Source organism: Bicyclus anynana, chromosome 5, assembly GCF_947172395.1.
Source record: "Bicyclus anynana chromosome 5, ilBicAnyn1.1, whole genome shotgun sequence".
Lineage (NCBI taxonomy): Eukaryota > Metazoa > Arthropoda > Insecta > Lepidoptera > Nymphalidae > Bicyclus > Bicyclus anynana.
This window is the reverse complement of record NC_069087.1, coordinates 2,806,445-2,826,219: the sequence shown is the minus strand read 5'-3', so window position 1 is coordinate 2,826,219 and position 19,775 is coordinate 2,806,445. Positions and strand designations below refer to the sequence as shown.

Sequence of the window (19,775 nt, the reverse complement as noted above, 5' to 3'; positions counted from 1 at the left end):
CCACTCTCGCGGGATTCAAGATAAAAAGTAGCATAAATGCTAATCAAGGGTCAACATTCATCCATAAATCCATACAAACTTTCGCGATTATGAAATCAGCGTACTTAATATTTTTATAAATGTTTTTTTGTAAAGAAATCAGAAATAAACCAGAATATAACATATCAGAAACCCTTACAATAATATAATAATTCACTAACTTATGGTTTTATTATTTTTATAACAATCAAATTTTGAGGTCATTTTATGTTATGCACGACAAAAGACCACAAAATTACATCATCATTTTTTTCTGAATCTGCAGTCAAATCCTTGATGTTACCAGAATCCGAGGACATGACACAACTTTTTAAAATTTCAACTTTTTAAAAGCAAAGCTGCTTTCCCTAATTTTCGGTTTAAAGGTAATACAATCCTCTTTTGCTTCTTCAGCATTTCTTGGTAGTCTATTTTACAAACGTATCATCAACAGAATAACTTAATCTAGAGTTCATCTTTCCTCGAATAAACAAGTATGAAGTCATCGTTAGTTTACTCTACTCGTAATCGCTTTGGACCATGAACTAAGTGATATAAAATTGCATCTTTAGCGAAACAGTTACTTGGAATCGTATGTAAGTTGTTAGTCGTATCATTTTCAATATCACAATCATAAACTAAGGCTAAGGTCATGTAATAAAGCGTGTTGTTTTCATTTAAAATCATAATGCTTTAAAATCATAATTATATTACTTCACATGGTTTTTACGAATAATTTATATAATAAATCTGAGCAAATTTCATTGGTTTTTAATTTGTCTATGTTTTCAAGTCCACGAGTTTTGGAAAATACTATATCAAAGAAATATAACATTAGTACTAGCAAACACTCGTTCCTTATATAATAAGGTCTGATCTGGTAATAGGCATAGGCCGTGGCTAATTACTACCTTGTCGGCAAAGACAAAGCGATTTAGCGTTCCGGTACAACTCCACAGAAAAATCGTCAGAGGTATGGGTTTTGTTTCTAACTAAGTCCGCTTCCATTTTAGCCCTCGTTCGCACGAGAGTTTTTTTAACGGAAGTTGAAAAAGCGTTCAAATACAACAAATGCATTCCCAAGTATATGTTCACACGATAGCGTTTTTTAAAACACAACGCTTTTTATTCGAGCAGTGTTGCATTTTCAATTTTGGGCGTTGTACATAGAACTTCATTTAACTTCATACTATATTTGAACGCTAAAAAACTCTCGTGCGAATGAGGGTTTAGGCTGCATCACTTAACATCAAATGAGATCTACGAAACTTACTATTCGTTTCATTGATCATCACGATGGAACTCTCGTTAACTGTTTTGTACCGATATGAATACTTTTACTTAACTTTAAAATTAACTTACCAAATAGAAATCTTTATTGTTTATCCATACAATAGCATTGTTTAGATCTTCTTTTAGGCATGATAGTGCCTGTACCAGAGGACAACACACAGGTGTTGATTTGTCATGGTAGTGTTAATTGTACCGTTTCTGAAAGAACTGTCGGAAAATCTTAAATCTTTATGATTTACGGCTTGAATTAATATATCACTAACTTGGTGCCGCCTTCAAACTGATCGCACTGAGCAAACAGAGAAGGCAGCACATACGATGTTATTCGCTTTTTAGTTTGGTAAAACATTTTTTTATCAATTTTTTTATAGAATAATTTAAACACACGGAAAAATATTTAAAAATCACTTCAAAATGAAATAACTTAAAATATTCGTCTGTATTTTAGTTCAATCAGTCCTTCCAAGTTATTAGATTATTTTAACTTTTAAACTAAATTATCAGAATCTCGGGGATTTCGTGGGTAGATTAAGATTGAGCTGCGTATAGGCTTTTCGTTTCATTGTTAAGGTCTTATTTCGTTCTACGTCGGGCATATAAGATAAATTAGGTGCCTTTAATAAACGCCCGAGACGCATTCTTTTGTTATGTCTGCGTTAATAAATTATGATCTACAGAAATAGCCTCTCTTCCCTTAGGCACAGCTTCGCAGAATTCCGCTGCGATGCAATCAGTACTCTGACTAAAATTCTTGGTAATAAAACTGCTTAGTTTACTATGGCCAGTCATGTTAGCGTATCCTAAACATCTAAAAAGGTATACTTTAATGTAAACTTACATATAAAAGCGAAAGGCACTCGTCACGAAATCTCGCAAACCGCTTTACGTAGAAATATGAAATTTGGCAGAGATGTAGTTTATAGTTAGTAGACGTCCGCTAAGAACGGATATTGCGACAGGGCCGGATTAGGAATATATAAGTATCCCATAAGTAGATGCTAACTGTACTAACTGTCACTGTAATGTCATTTTACTGACTGAAATTAATAATCATACATACGATTAATCTTACTTAAGATTATTAATTCCAGACAGTAAAATTACATTTCAGTGACAGTTGCACTTGTCATTTTTAAATACGACTATCTACCGAGCTATATAGTGCAGTACCTAGATTAGTTTACCTTAAGTTGTATCTTACGTCAGTCCCGCTCTAGAAAGCTCAGTGTTGGTCGACCCCCCACCAGGTGGACTGACGACATTAAGCGAGTCGCAGGGATTCGCTGGACGCAGGCGGCTCAGGATCGTGATGTTTGGAAGTCCCTACAAAAGGCCTTTGTCCTGCAGTGGCCGTCCATCGGCTGATATGATCATGTCTCGTACGACCAGACAATTCAGGCTTCTATTGGATTCTGTTATGATAACCGACATACAACACAGCGTTATTAAACAGGACACAATACTTTTTAATAAGTAAAGTGTGATAATGATACATTTCAGTTTTCAGCTCATGTTTGAAGTTTTAGATCGCATATAACTTGATTTTTTACATGTAACCGAACGATGAAACCGACTTTATAAACGAGGGAGGTTGATTGGTTGATGTTCGACTGATGATTTATGTGTTTTATCAAATATCTCTGTATAGTTAGTTGTTATTGATACCACTATAAATGAAAAAAATCATAATTAGTGGACTTGGCGCCATCTAGTTCCTATGAGCTTATTTACGACAAGAAAACACAAGCGTGTGATAGCAAAACTGTCTTGGAGAGCAGCCAATAGATGTCAAATGTTTACAACATAGGATATTAGATGTCGCTGCTTTGTTACTTCGTTGTTGTTAAATATTAAGAAGAACTAGCAATGATCACTATAGTACGAGATTCAGTATAAGAATTATATACTCATCTGTTATTTAATTGGGATAAGAAATAAACGATAGAAAATATTCACATTGACACATTGCAAGTAGGTTGCCTAGTTAAATTGCACCCGGGCTATTTTTTTTATTAAATCTACTTCCCTCTTTGCTTAATTAATAAAAATCTAACACTAGTTAAAAGAATATACCCAACAGAATTTAAAACATTACCAATTTTCCATCTCCGGATCTGAGAGTTTCTGACAAGAGATCTGAGATTTTCTTCGAACAAAAAAAAAAGATTAAATATAACATGGCCTGTAGCCTGTACCATTAGCCAGTACCTTACCAGTAGCCGCATAGGGTAACAATGGGACTAACAAGTCCGTCATCTAAATCTATAGGTATATAAATCCGTTTAATTAGCTTAAATTAATTTATTTAAAATATATGTCTCTTTGTCCACAGCCCACCTATCAAAACACAACGACAGTACACGAAAAAATTGCACCAGCGAAATACACCGCAGGATATGGCCACTCTCCCGGCTATACCAGTCAGTCCCCCGGCTACAATAACCAGTCACCGGGCTACAACAACCAATCGCCGGGCTATAACAACCAGTCATTCAATTACACGAGTCAGTCCCCTGGATATACTAGCCAGTCCCCTGGATATGGTAGGACCACTGGGCGAGGGAACCTGTCAGAATTGGACACGCTGCTGGATGATCTGAGCAACGCCCGGTACGGAAACTATGTTGAGAAGAATACGTATACGGATCGGACTGGTGAGTATTTATATTATTAAGGTAACAATATCAGCTTATTTTAGACCTTGACTTGAATATGCAGCAAGGTATACCTATGTTAGATTAAGAACGTGGCCTGGCTTTAACTGCAGCTACAAGATTTATATAGGCCTGCACGTCCAAAGCTGCTCTATTAGATTAAGACTAGAACTGCAACAAGTTCTATATTAGACTGGTTATCCAAAGATGCTCTAGCAGATTAAGATATTGGCCTGAATAGAACTGTAGTAAGTTATATATTAGGTTGTGTATCCATAGCTGCCGTAATAAATTAAGACTTGACCTGACTAAACTGCAGCAAGGTATATAATAATGGATGTCCAAAGTTGCTTAAACTTTAAACCTTGGCCTAGAACTGAAGATAAAAAAACTGAACTGCAGCAACGTCTATATTAGAATGGATGTTTGTAGCTGCTCTAGGATCCTACTAAATTAGGCTGGACGGGAAGAACTACACGAGCGTTGACGTTAAGTCTTCACGTGCGTCGTCAAGGGCCTGGAGAAATCTGTTCTGAAGTATTCTCTCTGCCAAACAATGAGCGCGGCAAGCCTCAATAGCTCAACGATATAGGAACGGACTCATCACCGAGAGGTCGTGGTTCGATCCTCGCTCGTTTGATTATTGTCGTACACACTCTTGGCACAGTTTCTATACCAGTTAGAAGGGCATAGGAATGTTAGTTGTATTTAAAAAATATATGATAAATTTTATTTAGAAAAAAATGCTGATGTTGAAGATGAAGTAGAAAGGGCCAGATACTTCTTTATATCAATTGCCTCGTTAGTCCAGTTGTATAACTAACCTGATCGCAATATATTTTTAAGGTAACTTGATCTAAAACACTTTTAAAACCAACAAGCATTGAAACAGTTCAAAAACCGCTCTTCTATAAGTTATTAACATATTGGTATTCACTTGTATTTATGGCAAGTCGGAGTTCCTTACCAGTCATCTTTCAGACTTCCGGTAACAAAATATGCCCCCTGAAAATTGACTAACAAGGTTACCACTTGATTTTTATTCACTTCTTTTTTTATTCTGCAAAAATCGTTTGTGGTGTTGTAATATTTTTAGGTTAGTTTTAGGTTTGTTCGTAAAATAAAAACTATTACAACCTTAGAGCTGCCATGCTATCCAAGTGGTAGTACTAACCGAAAATATAGTAAAATGGTAAGTATAGTAGGATGTCTGCAAGGCCGCCATTTCCCTACGTGTACTGAAATAGAGTCACGGATAGTTTAGATTTCAGATTAATGTGGATGCACAGTTGAAATGTTGTTACTCTTTCATGCTGCAATCTTTGAACCGATTTGGTTAAAATTTGCATAGACTATACCTACTTTACACATACACAATACACATACATTGATTTTGATTCACTAATCAAATGATGTTATGACGTTGGCCTTGTTATATTGATAAAATTATTATGTTGTACACCAAGTTCGAGCCATAACAGATACCCCATATTATGAAGTTTAGCATACCGTATAATTAGTTATGCATCATCTTTTATTACTCGCATTTCACTAAGATCTGGAATGAAATCAGAAGTCTGGTATTTTCTGATTCTTAAAACTTGGGTATAGTTACTCAAGTTTGTTTTCCAAACGAGAGTGAAAAGTTTAATTCACTTTCTCAGAATGGTTATTTCCTATACTTAATTATATTATTTTAAAAAACAAAATGTGTTAATAATTGATAACTTTGCTGAGCCTACGCAGCTTCTGATCATGATATTCGAGTACGAGGTACGAGTCCTAAAATATGGCTATGAAATATTGATTTTCTCCTAGTTTGTTCTTTGAGAAACTTGGCTCACGGTGAGGTAGACAGATCAAGACGCTGGCCAATTTAGAGGCCTCTTTAAGTTGATTAAAAAAATGTAAAATGTATGTGAGTTTTAGCGGTGTTTCATAATCAATTGATATGAATAACACTCACGATAGTTTAAATTCTAAAAAATGTAAATCCCTTAATATCAACTTTAGGATCTAAATACTCGTATATTATGAGTTATCTGTTCATTAAGAAACATATATTACACGTTTTGCCATTAATTTTTACATTGTGGGAACAGTAACGACTTTTGGCACGAGTCGACAGTAAAATTTCGACACTTCGACATTGAAAACACCTCAGTGTTACCGACGAAAACATGAATTGTGAAAATCAACATCTCAACACTGGAGATAATATACGGGATGTGTGCGTTTTTATCTTAATCATCTGGTCATCTAAATCTACGTACCTATCTATATAAACTGTGTGTTTATTCTTTTCTATTTTAACTACTCTGTCGTTTTAGTTAAAGCTATCTTGCGTTTCAATATCCCGAGTATATTTTTAATTTTCTTTCGTTTTGTTGTTTACGTTGCTCGTATAATGAAAAAATATTTTTTGGACAAATCTTTCCATTTCATATTAAGAATCTTATTTGTGAAGTCGTCTAAATAATTAAACCATACGTTGATTAGCGTATTGTTACTACAACACTTTAAATTATTATCAATCCAATGTCAAGATATTTATCACATTTGGTTAATCATACTGTGATAACACAGACGATGTTCTTAGTACATTCGTTTCTTATCCCTTTGAATTCTTTGAACTTAAAATTGTACATTTTCATGATCACAGCAAACGGATACTGTCTAAACATCTCTTTAGCGCTCTTGACATTTGGCAATGACTTCAAATATTGTTTTCGCTAACTTCACTAATTATGATCACTGAGAAACTAAGGCACTACCTACGTAGTTTTAAGATGGTTTTGGCTCAAGTTCGCAGTCTTGCAATTGTGAACGTGAGATTTGTGTGTATTAGGAAAACAAGTAATCGTAAAAGGAACCAAGGGGATCGGAAAAGGCCGTTGTCTACCAAGTTTTAGTAAATAATATAATAAAAAACATATCGTAAAGTTATCAAGGAGAATTGTTAGGAGAAAGTAAGGAAAATTATTAGGAGAAGTCCCTGCAAAAAATACTGGCTGCATTTCCGCATTTGGCAGCCAGGCTGATTTTGCGCATAAATGAGCGAACCCTTCTATTACCAGTTAAGGCAACCAGTTAATGCAACAGCTGTCCACGATGAAATAATTCGGAGAAAATTTTCGACTGCGACTCCTTGGTCCAAAGTTCTCCACTGCAAAAGGAATAAATATGTAACTCTCGATCAGATACTGGTGCCATTGTATTGAAATACCATGTACCTAGTACATATTTGATAATACTTAGTTATTGTATACAGTTAATGAAAAATATTTTAAAACATTTAATAAAGAAAGTATTGAGCTCGAAAAGTGTAAAACGGAAATTAATGACATAGCGTGTCTGATCTGGCAATTAAGCGATGATGTCAGACATCTATACGGGCTTGTTTGACGGCGGATTTATAAATAGACGAGAATTTTATATATTAGATGATTATAAAACTGCACAATCCATAATACAAATTAACAACAATATTATAAAGCGTTGTGGAAATTTTTAGATGTGTAAAATGTTGTTTTTCTTACTACATTAGATAAACGCTTTTTTATATCAAAACTAGCGGACGCCCGCGACTTCGTCCGCGTAAATTTCGATGTCAACTTTACTACTACCCCTACCCTACCCTACCCCTACACTACCCAACCCCTACCCTACCACTACCCCAACCGTACCCTACCCAACCCCTACATCTACCGTACCCCTACCCTACCCCTACGCTTCCCTACCCGTACCCTACCCTACCCTGTAACTTCTCTATCTTACTCCTACCCTTAGCAGAATCGGTCCAGTCCTTCGAGAGTGGTGGTATGACCAAGAGAAATAGAGACTTCTATGCTAATAATATAAAGAGGTAAAGTTCGTGTGGTTGTAGGAGGTAATCTCTGGATCTACTGGACCGATTTGGAAAATTGTTTTACCATTAGAAAGCTACGTTATTTGCGAGTGTCATAGGCTATGTTTGATCCCTATATTCACACGGGAACGGGAACTACGTAAATGAAAGCGCCGGGCGTCATATAGCGGAATTTCTGCGTTTTTTAGAAATTTTGTATTATCTCCGAAACTATTTGCGTAATTAACATACTGTAAAGGGCAAATCTTATCTCCATAATATCCTTGTGATTATTAAATAATTTATTTTAATAAGGATTAAAGTTTAGTTGTATAAATAATGACGTAATACTAATTATATAAAATTAATAATTTTTAAAACACAAAAGGTACTATATCTGCTAATATATAGAAGATAGATATATGGTGTCGCGGACTTTTTTGTAGAACTTTTAAAGATACATAAAGTCTCCATACATTAATTTCAATTTTACACAATAGTTAAGGCAGCGCATGCGAATAAGTCTGTTTAAGAGGATTTTGAGTCCGACCTGTATGACAAAAACTGTGATAACTCGGGTAATATATATGATACCAATATAAAATATAGCCTATAGCACTCCCCGATAATGTAGCGTAATTTAAAATCGGACCAGTAGTTCCGAAGATTACCCCATTTAAAAAATGTGACAAACTTACAAACTTACAAACTTTACCTCTTTATAATATTAGTATAGATTAACACTTATTTTATTTACACGGAAATTAAAAACATGAAGTTATATTATGTTATTATATTAACAATTGAAACAGCTGCTTTGATTCTCAAAGAATAAGTCAAGGAGTATCTCATGTTTGCATTATTAATGTGAAATTGAAACATTGAAAGTGGGTTTTTATAACGAATAAAAATAGTCTAAATATAATGCGAGAATACGAGTTACTTTGAGTAATGTAATATGTTTAAACAGCAATGAAAACGTTCAACGGGAAAATATTTCAGAACGTTACGAGTATTTCGGTCAATACATCAAAATGATCGCACTGAATCCAGACGGTTTTATACCATCGCTCCTCAACTATGTAAATAATTTATTATTGTTTCTTACTTTTAAAATAGATGTTCTACGTTCTCTTAAAGAAAAGTTTGTTTCTGTTCATGAGAGGAAAACCTTTCGATCGATCGAATGTTGAGTTTCTTACGTTCTAAATAGAATAGAATGATTGCAGTAAAAACATTGTTCACTTTATTATAACCCATTGGATAGCCAGTCTCCATACAAAGTCAGGCCCTAATTATACGAATGATACAGAGCTGAAAATTGGATATGAATTAGGAAATTTATTAAGAAGAGGCCAATTTTCAAAGAAATCTATATTTGCCTTATCAGTTAAATTACTTGTTACAGGTGGGCAATATTTCGTATCCCTTTGACATAAGATTCATTTGATTATCTGACATCTCCTTTATTTATATACATATGTATACTTATAATGTTGAAGATAGTTATATTACTCAATAAAGAACACAATCTATAAAAATTATGTTATGAGAATATGGCAGTTACATTCAAAATTGTTATTCTTTTGTTTTAGATGGATACTCTCGAACAAATGGCGCCACAAGTCCAGCATCCACGAGGCCTACTGTGGATTCCTTACTCGACCAGCTTAGCACCGATATACCTAACGGGTAAGTGATTCTAATATTTAAATTTTGTATGTCCAATATTATGAATAAATATAAAATAGAATATGGTGATTTTTCCAATGATTGCCTATAGAAAATCATCAGTTGGATTTTTGACAATTCAAATCTAAAAACTAGAAATATCACAAAACTTTGAAAACGTACGTGATGTTGATACCGATTGATATAACATGTACATTGCGTAACATATTAAATTATTCGTATTAATCTATACTAATATTATAAAGCTGAAGAGTTTGTTTGTTTGTTTGAACGCGCTAATCTTAAGAACTACTGGTCCGATTTGAAAAATTCTTTCATTGAAAGATAACCCATTTATCGAGGAAGGCTTGAGAAAGAATATATATTATTACCGTATTCCCACGAAAACGGGAACCAAGCGGGTGAAACCGCGCGGCGTCAGCTAGTTTAATATAATTATCATCTGTAAGAATTGTCTTATCAATTAATACTTATTTTAAATCATAGTAGCAAAAGGCAATGATCCAATTCATTTATTATCTACATAGATAGGATAGATTTATATAAAGCGTTTGACAGTGTTGCGCATAATGAACTAAAGTAATTTTAATAGATCAATAATTATTTTGACTGCAAACACCGGACGGATGCCAAAGATTTTGCACGAAAATTAATTTTCATGCGATGTTCTCATTTTCCTTTACATGTATCGGGGACAGGAAAATTGCAAACGTTATAACAGCAGTTTAAATCTGTTTCAAGTTCAATTTTTCGACGTATGCTTCTACGCATTTTCCGTTCGATACAAATCGGTTCACTTTTCGTTGTTTATGTATATTAAAATTAACAGATAATGTTTATTATAGTTTTATATTTTATATAGATATTACTAAAATAGTCATTGTTTACTCTGAATAGGAAATTATAAAAATCGGTCCAGGCGTCTTTGAGTAATCGGTGTACATACATAAAAAAAAAAAAAAAAAAATACCGACCGAATTGAGAACCTCCTCCTTTTTGAAGTCGGTTAAAAATAAACGACAAAGACAAAATTTGTATAATTTTAGTTGCAGCAGAATAAGACTGCAAATGGCACTTGAAAATAAACTAAAAATATACAATACATAACGGCAAAGACGTACCGCCAAGCGATTTAGCGTTCCGGTACGATGCCGTGTAGAAACCGAAAGGGGTGTGGATTTTCATCCTCCTCCTAACAAGTTCGGAGCCCGCTTCCCTCTTAGACTGCATCATCACTTACTATCAGGTGAGATTGTAGTCAAGGGCTAACTTGTAAAGAATAAAAAAAAAATACAATAGAGGGATAAGTAATAGAGATTGATATTTCTTACCAATCAATCTGGTCATAACAATTTTTTTCTAATGAATCTGATAGCCAAAGTAATTTTTAAAAGCAAAGCAGTCTAGTTTTTTTTTATTCCTTATGATGCAATCTAAGATGGAAGCGGGCTAACTTGTTAGGAGTAGGATGAAATCCACACTCTTTTCGGTGTCTACACGACATCGTATAAAACGGCGACTAACCTATATTTTGCTAATACGAATGTGAAATAAAATTTCAATACAACCTTGTTGTAGTGTGCGAATAAATGCAGCTGTCGGGCGATCGATCGTTTGCATAGTTAATTAAAAACGTCTTCAAATAGTCGAACACGATTTATGAGTATTTGTTCCCATTATTTAGATATATTAAAATATATTATTTATATCAAATTCAGATAATTCAAGATGGCTGAATTTTACTTTAGATTCTTAAAGATTCCCTATCTGAATTGAGTTTAAATTATTATTAAGATAATAGAAACAGTAAGTGATTTTAAAAAAGTTTGCAAACAAAAAAGCTTTTGATGGTTAACATATTACTATAGCTACCTACTACAGTTTGACCTCATTTTCGGCTTCTACAATTTGCTTTAAATAATTAAATTTAAGGCAAATACTGATATCGACATTTTATTATCGGAAGACGGTTTGACTATGGTTGCAATAGTAAAGTAGTAGACAGATGCGCTTGTGGGTGAAACTAAATGAGCAAAACAGAAATATGTATATGAATTAATAACCATCCGTTTGTGAGTTACTGCTGAGCAACGTTTTTTTTTTGATAAACGGGTTTTGATGTCACACGCCTCTACCCTTATCTTTCTTAATAATTTACCAATGCATTTCTGCTGTGTTGGCGTTCCTTTAGTTTAACCGGCTGCCTGAAATAAAAAAGCTATAAATTCATTTTGATTTGCACTGTACCTTGCGTAACACCACTAATTTGAACTCTTGTTAATTTTGTTCTATGGCGTCCTATGTAATTATGGTTAAATATATTTTGGCGCGTTCAGGGAGCCGTGTGAAAACGTATTTTCGTGGTCTCCACAAATAGATCGATACGTCACGTTTGTTCCTATGAACTAACTGACGTCGTAAATAAAACCATTTTTGCTATTAGTGTTGTTTAGTAATTTCAGTACGAAATTAGATTGGACATGCAACATTATACATTAAACATATAAATAAAATATATGGAATAAAAGAAAATAAAAGAGAGCAAGAAAAGAGGCAAAGATTAACTTTATTAAAAGTCAATCAACAGCTTAACTTAAGTCAAGTAGACTACAAGAGTATCGTATAAATCATATTAAAATAACTGATTTCATTATTAGAAATAGTTGCGTATTTTTTATTTAACTTATAGCTATACTAATATATGTAAAAAAATCTACATTGCTGCATATGTTTCAATATTACTTGGTTATAATAAATATAACTATTACATTGCTTAGCCGTAAAGACGAATATCTTAGCGATCCATCCATAGCATGACAGAGAGAAAAACTCTGGGCTAGTTCTAGACTTGCGACCAGTGGTGGATGTAGGGATAAAGAATTCCTTGACAATCTATTAACACTCCCCTTCTCCGTTCGTGTTGTTCTCCCTGCCTAACCAAATTTAATAAGATCCTATAAGAACAGCTTTGGATACCCGTTCTAATAAAGAACTTGCTGCGGTTCTAGAGAGGCCAAGGTCTTTAAGCAAGATATAGAGAGATTTTGCTGGTAATCCTCTCAATAATCCCAATGTAATCTCCGTATTAGCAAATTTTTTAAACAAGCATTTCTTAGTATATACAATAACTGAGGTTCACAAAGTATTGATTTGGAACGAATCATTTATATTTTGAGCCCCACTTCATAAATCCTAGTTATTTGAGTACGAACGTCAACAATAATCATACACTACACGCTACATTAGCATTGTTATAATATTACAGTACATAATTGTTTTTGGCAGCGCCGTCTCCTGCGCACCTCTCTGTATAATTAGTGCTTACACATCGGCTGCACCTGGCCCTCCGTTTCTTAATGATTAATTGTTCCTGTGTTGTACTAAAGCAGTCTACTATAGACTAGACTATACACTATAGTACGAATAGCACGTGTGGTGTGTGTAAAACACTCGGTCATTAACTCTTATGATTATATTTGACTCTTTCGCGCTTTTACTATAGATTTGCGGTGGTGGATATGACCTCTGCCTTTGATTCGGAGAACGTAGGTTCGAATCCGGTCTGGGGCATGCACCTTTGCAGATATTCACACAACTTCTCAGTTGTGTGCATGTCTGCGATTTTAGGAAATCGTATCACGTATCTCATACGGCGAAGGTAAAACATCGTGAGGAAACCTGCATACCAGAGAATTTTCTTAATTCTCTGAGAGTGTGAATCCGCTCTCTGTCAGTCTGCCAATCCGCATTGGGCCAGCGTGGTGGACTATTAACCTATGTCCTCTCATTCTTAGAGGAGACTCGTTCTCAGCAGTGAGCCGAATATAGGTTAATAACGATTATGGTATGAATAGTATGACAGCACGTGTGGTGTGTGTAAAACACTCCCTACTACCTACTGATAAAACGCAACTAATTTAGTTGCGGCTCCCTGCAACCCACTTGATGTCCACAGTGAGGGGTCGACCAACACTGTGCTTTCCGGTGCGTGGTCGCACATCCAGCACCCAGCATCCATCACCCACTGAGTGACTTTTAACCTGTTTATGAGGACCATAGTTAGCGACCAAGTCTCGGATCCATAGGTCATCACTGGCAACACACACTGTTCGAAGACTTTCGTCTTCAGGCTCTGAATACTGTACGTAAAGATGTCGCGGAGTTACCTACAATATAGAAGATAATTAATTATACATACAATATAGAAGATAATTAATTATACTGCAAGAGTAATAAATTATAAATAGTCATATTTATAAATGAAAACGTTCAGCTTGAAATTGAAGATTAATTGATTTCTTGAAAATTTCAACACTATAATATTCGTACTGCGAGTGTAATAAATTATATAGATACGGAACAAATGAAGAGAAATAAATCTAAACTAGGAGTGTCTGCCTGTCTGAACAATTTGCCAAATGTCAGTTCCAAGTTGGCTAGTTTTGATATTATGCTGCTTTCATAGCGTCTGCGGTGCATTAAAAATGTCTGCCGATTTTATAAATTTAATTAAGTTTACCCAAAAATGAAGATGCACTTTCTTTAAGGAATTATTGCTAAAATTGAACATTTCAATTTCTTTTTATATATATTTTATTTTCCACTTTCTTTGTAATTTGTTTCTATTTCACATTTCGGTTGTGTTGTTGTCACATCGACATTCCGTCAATCCTCCTAGGAACCATTGATTTTTAGGGACAAAAGTAGCCATATGGTCTCACTAGCTGATGTCGCGCGGTTTCACCCGCGTGGTTCCCGTTCCCGTAGGAATACGGGGATAATATATAGACTATAGCCTTCCTCGATAAATGGGCTATCTAACACTGAAAGAATTTTTCAAATCGGACCAGTAGTTCCTGAGATTAGCGCGTTCAGTCAAACAAACAAACAAACAAACTCTTCCGCTTTATAATATTAATATAGATTTATGACTGTACCAAAATACATATAAATCATTTTAGTGGTTTAACCGTGAAAGGGTTCTTACCTTTGTACAAGCGAAAGTCCTTCAGTTTCTGTTACACTGACGGACATTAGCATTTACAATATTAGTAACTACAACGAAGAAAAATTCGCTTATAAGTTTCTGTTTGTCATCAGTCGCGCGGCTTCGATATCGCCAGTACCGCCTGCATCGACAGCGGGCACTCTACCGCGTCCAGGAACGAAGCAAGTGACTGTGACAGTACAAGAGACAGTGGTAGAGCCAGCGCAGCAGCCCCTACCACCGCCACCCGCCCCGGTGGTCACCACCGTACGCCAACACCATGCATCTAGCGCCACCAAAGAGCTGGATGATCTTATGGCGTCACTTTCTGACTTCAAGGTTAGTGAAACACACCTACCTACAAAGTCAGTGAAATATGACGTTAGAGTCGATATAGAGAAACTATGACTGAACTTTGACTACCAATCTTTAGCAGGTAGTAATGCTATTAGGAATAGGATTTAAAATCTCTAAATTGGGTCAGATCTGGTCTAATGAGAGGCATCAGTCGTGCCTAATTGCGGTCTGACCAGCAAAGACGTCAAGCCATTTAGTTCTGGTATGATGTAGCGTAGAAATCGTCAGGCTTATGAGTAGAATAAACTTGTACCTCTTCTAGATAATGCCGCTAACATCATATACTGCATTGTCACGCAACAGCAACTGAGATCGCAGTAAAGGGCTAACTTGTCATTGAATAAAAACTCACCTACAACAGCATGTCTTCAGATAGTTAATATAAAACGTAAGCATACATTTTCTAGCCAGGAAAAGCAGCGATGGGAAAATCTTCATTTTTCATTCTAAAAACAAAATGAGAATATTAATCGTGTTTTTCTTATTCCATAGCCAATAAAACCCTTTCCCTTCAAACTAAGCGAATGGTAGAAATAGACACGATAATAGTCTAGAGGACAGAAATCGAATCCAGAACTGTTCTGAGTGCGTCCCTATTAAAGCTGAACTTATTGAATCGATCCAGTATTTTTGAAAGCAAATAGCGTAAACATGTATGTATAAACATACATTATACAATAACTAAATATAAATATGTAAACAACTTTATCGTATATTTAAATCGGTCATAACTAATTGGAATAATGTGAATTAGAAGAAAATCCAGATTTGAGGACAGCTCCAGCTGCCAAACAGACACTTGACCTGCTATCAAGAACACGCAAGTATCTAGACCGTGCGTTATAAATTTTGCGCTCCGCTCCATGCTCACACAAACTTCATTCACAGTTGTAGCGAATATGTAAACACGTATTAAAATAATGATTTGTTTTTGTGCTACCCTTGATCCTATCGATAACGTAAACAATGACGTGAATCATCCAATAAAGGTTTATATAGGGCGGCAGTTGTCATGGCCACATCGGCACACTGCACTACACTTTTCCGTTTATTATAATATTTACTACTCGCCTTTCTTGGTCCACCGCTATTTCCAGCCGGGCGGGAGGCGGTCGCTCCAGAACTCCCTTCGTCTCTCTCGCGCTCGTCCAAAAGCTCACAGCTAAAGATAGCCCCGGCGTTACATCACAGGCGTAGTGGGGCCGCGAGCTTATTATATTAGAGTACATAGACAAAGATTTCACTCAGATCGCATTCACTCCAGTCCGCTTCGTTCGACCGGTTAGCTTCTGTACGTTACGCGAAATGTTGAACCTTTGACTTATAAGTTTTTGTCCAAATTAAATTTTGATTGATGTCAATTGATTTCTTCGCCATCTAAAAGTCATACAACATTTTGTTGTTGATTAAAAAAAATTGTAGACAGAGGGAAGGAATCAATTGATTGTAATTTCTCAGGTGAGCGGCGCAGGTGCAGCGCCAGGAGGCGAAAGCGGGACCCACGTCTACCGGGAGAAGCGCGCCTGGCAGGAGCACTACCGCAGCAACCCGCGGCAGCCCGAATCAGCCTCTCTAGAACATATGCTCGGATCCCTTCGAGCAGACATGAGCCGCCAAGGAGTACAAACCCCTCAGAAGGGATGCTGCAACGCTTGCGAGAAGCCAATCGTCGGACAGGTGGAATATTCAAGACAATTTGTGAATTTGTGCTAATGTGGAGTTTTAAAAGACAGTGATAACATGAATCCTTATGTGCAGGTCATCACAGCTCTAGGTCGGACGTGGCATCCTGAGCACTTCACGTGCGCGCATTGCAACCAGGAGTTGGGCACGAGGAACTTCTTCGAGCGCGACGGCAGACCATACTGCGAGCCGGATTACCACAATCTGTTCTCGCCGCGATGCGCGTACTGCAATGGACCCATTCTTGATGTTAGTGTCCAAATCTGCTCCGTCAATTTGGATGCCGCGTCTCCGATTCTAAATGTTTGCTTCCTTTCCAGAAATGTGTAACGGCTCTCGAAAAAACTTGGCACACGGAACACTTCTTTTGCGCACAGTGTGGGCAACAGTTTGGGGAGGAAGGGTTCCACGAAAGGGATGGCAAGCCGTACTGCCGCGCGGATTACTTCGACATGTTCGCGCCAAAATGCGGCGGCTGCAATAAGCCGATCATGGAGAATTACATCTCTGCCCTCAATACACAGTGGCATCCAGACTGCTTCGTGTGCAAGGTCAGTATTTCACTGTCAACAGCTCTCATCTCTCCTTCCAGTGGGATATTGGAGGACAATCATACAGGTAACGTATGCCATAACTCCAGCAATATTGTCTCCTACGCCAGGTGAAGTATATCACTCTTTAGCAATCCAAAAATATGAATTGACAAAGAGTTTGCACCTCTGATAAAGACATTTTTTTTGGTATCGCAGGACTGCCAAAATCCCGTAAAGGGAAAATCGTTCTATGCCATGGAAGGAAAGCCGGTATGCCCCACATGCGTCGGAGTCGACGAGGAAGAGTAAAGAATGACAAACACCCCTCAACTCGAATGCCCTCCCCAAGTTTCTTTTTCAGCTATGCTCGACGCGACTGTATGATGTTCCTCAATGTATGACAACAAACACACAAAACACGGATGCTACACAAAATAACTTTACTCACAAAAACTACCTAATCCTAGCGTAGTTGCTCGATAGGGAAATATAATGTTATGTAATATATTTTTATATAATGCTACTGTAATGTTAAGATTTATAAAATAAAGAAAACAAAACTAAAAAAAACAAACAAAAAAATTAAAATGAAAACAAAACAAAACAATATACATAGACATAAAGGCGGACGTCATTCACGCCCTGCTCTCTCGATCGACCCTCAAGGTCACGTGGGCACGCGCAATGGCAATGACCTCTTATCAATGTATTGTTACGCAAACGAGGGACGTCGAAAATCGCAAAGAATCGGTAAAGGGGGTCAAGATCTGGGCGTGTAGGGTTTCCCGCGCGGACGCGGCTTAAAAATACGCCGTGACGTCACAGCCGGCGGCTAATGTGGAGCAGATCGCTTTGTTTATGGGTCACCCGATGTATACTCTATAGCCATCAGTATCTAGTGCAGGCTATTAATGCACCGCCGTCGCCACGCGGCAATCATAATGTCAAGATTCGTGCGAAGTGTTAAGAAAATCTCTGACGCTATCAAAGGAATCTTTTCCGGAAATCTAAATGATTCACAAAAGCAAATTCTTTGAATTGACAGGTCTAAAGTAGGCATTTCTTTTTAGATACTTGTAAACCAATTGACACTATAAACCTTGAATAATAAGTTAATTCAAGGTTTTAAAAGTCCTTACCATACTTTAAAACGACTTAACAAGTGAAAGTTAAAAAGTTTTATGGTAGACGCCCTCGACTTCGTCCGCGTGGAATTTAGTTATTCACAAATCCTGCGGGGACCATGGATATTTCCGCGATGAAAAAAGTTTTTTCATCCAGAAATCCAGGGTAAAATTAATTTCCATTTCAAATTTCATCTAAGTTCAGTTCAGAGGAACAAACATACACACTTACACACACTTTCACACTTACACACAAACTTTCGCCTTTATAACATTACTGTGATATCATTATGCCACCAAATTATGTCAATAACACCATTATTAGGTGTAACATAATTTAGGAGTAAAAATCCTAATAAAATAGAACATACTTAAACTTGTTTATAATATTGTTTACTTGTAACAAGTTACCATACAAATGACGGCCTCCGTGGCGCAGTGGTATGCGCGGAGGATTTACAAGACGGAGGTCCTGGGTTCGATCCCCGGCTGGACCGGTTAAGGTTTTCTTAATTGGTCCAGGTCTGGCTGGTGGGAGACTTCGGCCGTGGCTAGTTACCACCCTACCGACAAAGACGTACCGCCAAGCGACTTAGCGTTCCGGTACGATGTCGTGTAGAAACCGAAAGGGATGTTTACTTCCATCCTCCTCCTAACAAGTTAGTCCGCTTCCGTCTTAGATTGCATCGTCACTTACCATCAGATGAGATTGTAATCAAGGGCTAACTTGTAAAGAATAAAAAAAAATACAGATTGAGTTAAAAATCTTCCTTCTGTTAAATCGGATTAAATAGTACGACCGCGGCTGTAGGTAATCCAGTGGATTCGTGCCAATGTCATGTTGAGAACGTTTATATCAAATGGAGTAATTTAACAACGTCTTCGTAATGTTTCACAATAAAATAAATACGTTACGCCAAGCACATTCATTTATTTTGGAATCGCGTTATATAAGTCTTGTCTTATTACCAGATATTATAACTCCAATGATTTTTTTCGACATCTACAACAATCTAGAAAGAAAGGATCATACTCGTAACAGACAAAGGCTTTATTTTTTCTTTTTGAAGCACAGAATCTTAAAAACGATTAATTTAAAAGTGTACACACACAATACCTTACACTGTTGTAGTGTCCGATTTGATTAAGTTTGTAAACTTGAATTCAATCAAAACTTTGCCTCTACCGCATGTCAAGACCAATACCCAAGTAGTAGCAGCATCAAACACTCTTCAGCCTTCTTATTGTGTATTAGCAGTACGATTCTAACGCATACATGGAAGTAGAAAAGCTTCCTGAATCCAAAATTCTATAATTTATTTTTTGAGAAAGCAGAAAAAATAAACTCAATATTAATATATCATCACGGTCGACTAACAATGCGCTTTGCGATTTAGAGTCGCCGTTCTAGCACCTCAATGTCTATCGGTTCTTAAAATTAATTGTCCCTCCCATTGTCACTTCAGGTTTGTGACACACTGAGCTAGGTAACTTTCTTTAATTCATCTGCAGAGCTTCTTATTATAATTATCAAGGAATAGATTTGGTTTGTTGTAAGTTTCAAGTTGACCATAGTCGTAGACACGT

At 36.4% G+C, this 19,775-nt stretch overlaps 1 protein-coding gene across 5 annotated transcripts in view; it reads left to right on the top strand.

The window, feature by feature from the left end:
* The window catches only part of LOC112048525 (leupaxin), a 73,961-nt gene that overhangs the window by 48,815 nt on the left and 5,371 nt on the right, over positions 1 to 19,775 (top strand). For 4 of the 5 annotated variants that reach the window (XM_024086075.2, XM_024086073.2, XM_024086071.2 and 1 more), the window contains exons 3-8: positions 3,644 to 3,965; positions 9,408 to 9,504; positions 14,605 to 14,830; positions 16,307 to 16,525; positions 16,607 to 16,780; positions 16,852 to 17,082. In XM_024086075.2, coding sequence (XP_023941843.1) covers positions 3,644 to 3,965; positions 9,408 to 9,504; positions 14,605 to 14,830; positions 16,307 to 16,525; positions 16,607 to 16,780; positions 16,852 to 17,082 — 1,269 coding nt within the window. Of the gene's footprint in view, positions 1 to 3,643; positions 3,966 to 9,407; positions 9,505 to 14,604; positions 14,831 to 16,306; positions 16,526 to 16,606; positions 16,781 to 16,851; positions 17,083 to 17,280; positions 17,672 to 19,775 lie in introns of those variants that run through there. The other variant, XM_024086077.2, reaches the window with a different exon arrangement.